General features: G+C 42.4%; 1 protein-coding gene across 1 annotated transcript; it reads left to right on the top strand.

Moving 5' to 3' along the window:
- Window positions 1-923: 923 nt before the first annotated feature.
- LOC119429849 (ubiquitin carboxyl-terminal hydrolase 15-like) lies at window positions 924-1,692 on the top strand (the record flags this gene model as incomplete). Its single annotated transcript, XM_037697381.1, has 2 exons — window positions 924-1,018; window positions 1,565-1,692. Coding segments are annotated over exons 1-2 (217 nt in total), but the record flags the coding sequence as incomplete, so codon positions are not given.
- Window positions 1,693-1,929: the final 237 nt, after the last annotated feature.

The raw sequence follows: 1,929 nt of genomic DNA, 5'->3' as shown, positions 1-1,929 counted from the left end.
TATTGCATCACTCAGCCCTCTGTGAATAGCAAGGGGCCTTCAGGGCACTAACAATCGAGTGTTAGGCTGATGGTCCTCCTCTTAAATAGTTTAGGCTGTCATCAGCAAACTGGTTGGTCCACTATGAGAAGGTGCTGCTCATAAGACACGCTGTCAGCTCCTCAGACTCGAGACGTCTTTTGGATAAAAGACGAAACATTTCAACAAAGAAGAATCTGTCCAGAGGACCTGACTCAACATTTTCAACCTTGATTTATCTACCTGGATTATTGAGCATGCATCAGGATAAGATGAGGTGTGTTTGTGATTGGAAACATGAGCAGAGAGGAGGTGGGGTTTGCTAGTTTGATTGGATTTTCTAATGATATGTGGGTGTCAAACTCACTTTCCAAAAGGAGCCTAAATTTAAAAACTTTGTCCGAGTCACGGGCCACTTTCAGCTGGTACGTTAACTCGAGTCAGATACCTGATATTTTTTCTTGGTTGCAGGTTCATAAACAAAAGTTTGATCTGTCTCACTTGATGTTCTGTTGCTCTTTCCACATCAGAATCAATAATGACAGAATGATCCAACCATCTTTCTGGCTTGAAAATTAGCCAGCTGCCAAGAAAAGTTTTTACTAAATGATGTATCTATCATTTTTTTAAGAAAAAAGAAGATATACAATATTTTACATTTAAATTATCATCTAAAAAAATAATTTTAAAAATTATCATCTTGGGAGACCAGATTTTGCCAGCGTGTCTTGAGTTTGACATATGTCAATCATCGTATGAAAACGGCAATTACCGGTATATATCTGGCAACACTTCCGCTGGATGTTACGCTCCGCCCTATCCCGCCGCGTAACTTCTGATTGGCTATCACCGTAGCGTCTCTCTCTACGTGCTTACGTACGCTTTTCCCACGATGCAACGTTCGAGTAAAGATGGCAGAAGGAGGAGCGGCTGATCTCGATACTCAGAGAGGAGAGGTCGTGGCATTGTTGAAAACTCAGTTAAGAAAAGGAGACACTTGGTAAGACTTGAACTGAAATATTTTTATAAATGCTCTGCGGCTGCTGGCTGTCTTTGCCGGGGCTGACAGCGCCCAAAATGTTAGGAAAAGCCGAGGCGACCGGCCGTGTTGACAGTGTCTGAGGTAGCTAACGAGAGCTTGTCGGCTTCAGCTAGCGCTGGTTGCTATTCCTAAATGAATAACCCCTTTCGAAACGATAGACTCTAGTTGTACTGAGCATTTCTGTATCACTAGTTGGCTTTTTATGCGATAACATGAGCTCAGCGAGACTACGTTCTCATTTGGCTAAGTAGCAAGCTAACATCTAGTCCGTTAGCAACCGTTGATTAGTGGATTCGCCCGTTGACTTTATTTGGGTGGAGTCGAAATGAATAAAAAAAATCTTGTCAAAATCTCTAAACCAGCTGGCTGGGCTTGTAACAGCCTGAACTCTACTCGGTGACTGCATCTCTGCCATACTGGTCTCTGTTTGTCTGTCGGAGTCCAGTTTGTTTCCAGTAACCGCACGACTGCTCACAAAATCGCTTTTTATTTCGTTTGCTCCAGGTTCTTGGTGGACAGTCGCTGGTTCAAACAGTGGAAGAAATATGTGGGTTATGATAGCTGGGACAAATACCAGATGGGGGACCAGAATGTCTACCCAGGACCGGTGGACAACTCCGGCCTTCTCAAAGGTAGGACAAGAAGACAGACTGAGTAGCTTCAAAATGATACCAAACTCATGAATGGGTAAAAAAACAGGGAAGTTAAAATGGTTTAAAACCAGTGAATGACATCCTGTATTACGATGGAACAGTGTGAGAAGTTGTCACATCAAACTGTCATCATGTCTGCTGTTTTTTATAAACTGTTGCCACAAAACTTTCAATCCTGCTCCAACTTTTTCAGTAATGAAAAGTGATAAGAATAGT

The sequence above is a fragment of the Nematolebias whitei genome, unplaced genomic scaffold (assembly GCF_014905685.2).
Source record: "Nematolebias whitei isolate Nwh7 unplaced genomic scaffold, NemWhi1 Nwh_scaf_8908, whole genome shotgun sequence".
NCBI lineage: Eukaryota > Metazoa > Chordata > Actinopteri > Cyprinodontiformes > Rivulidae > Nematolebias > Nematolebias whitei.
The sequence above is the reverse complement of the archived record's forward strand: the minus strand, read 5'-3'. Positions and strand labels throughout refer to the sequence as shown.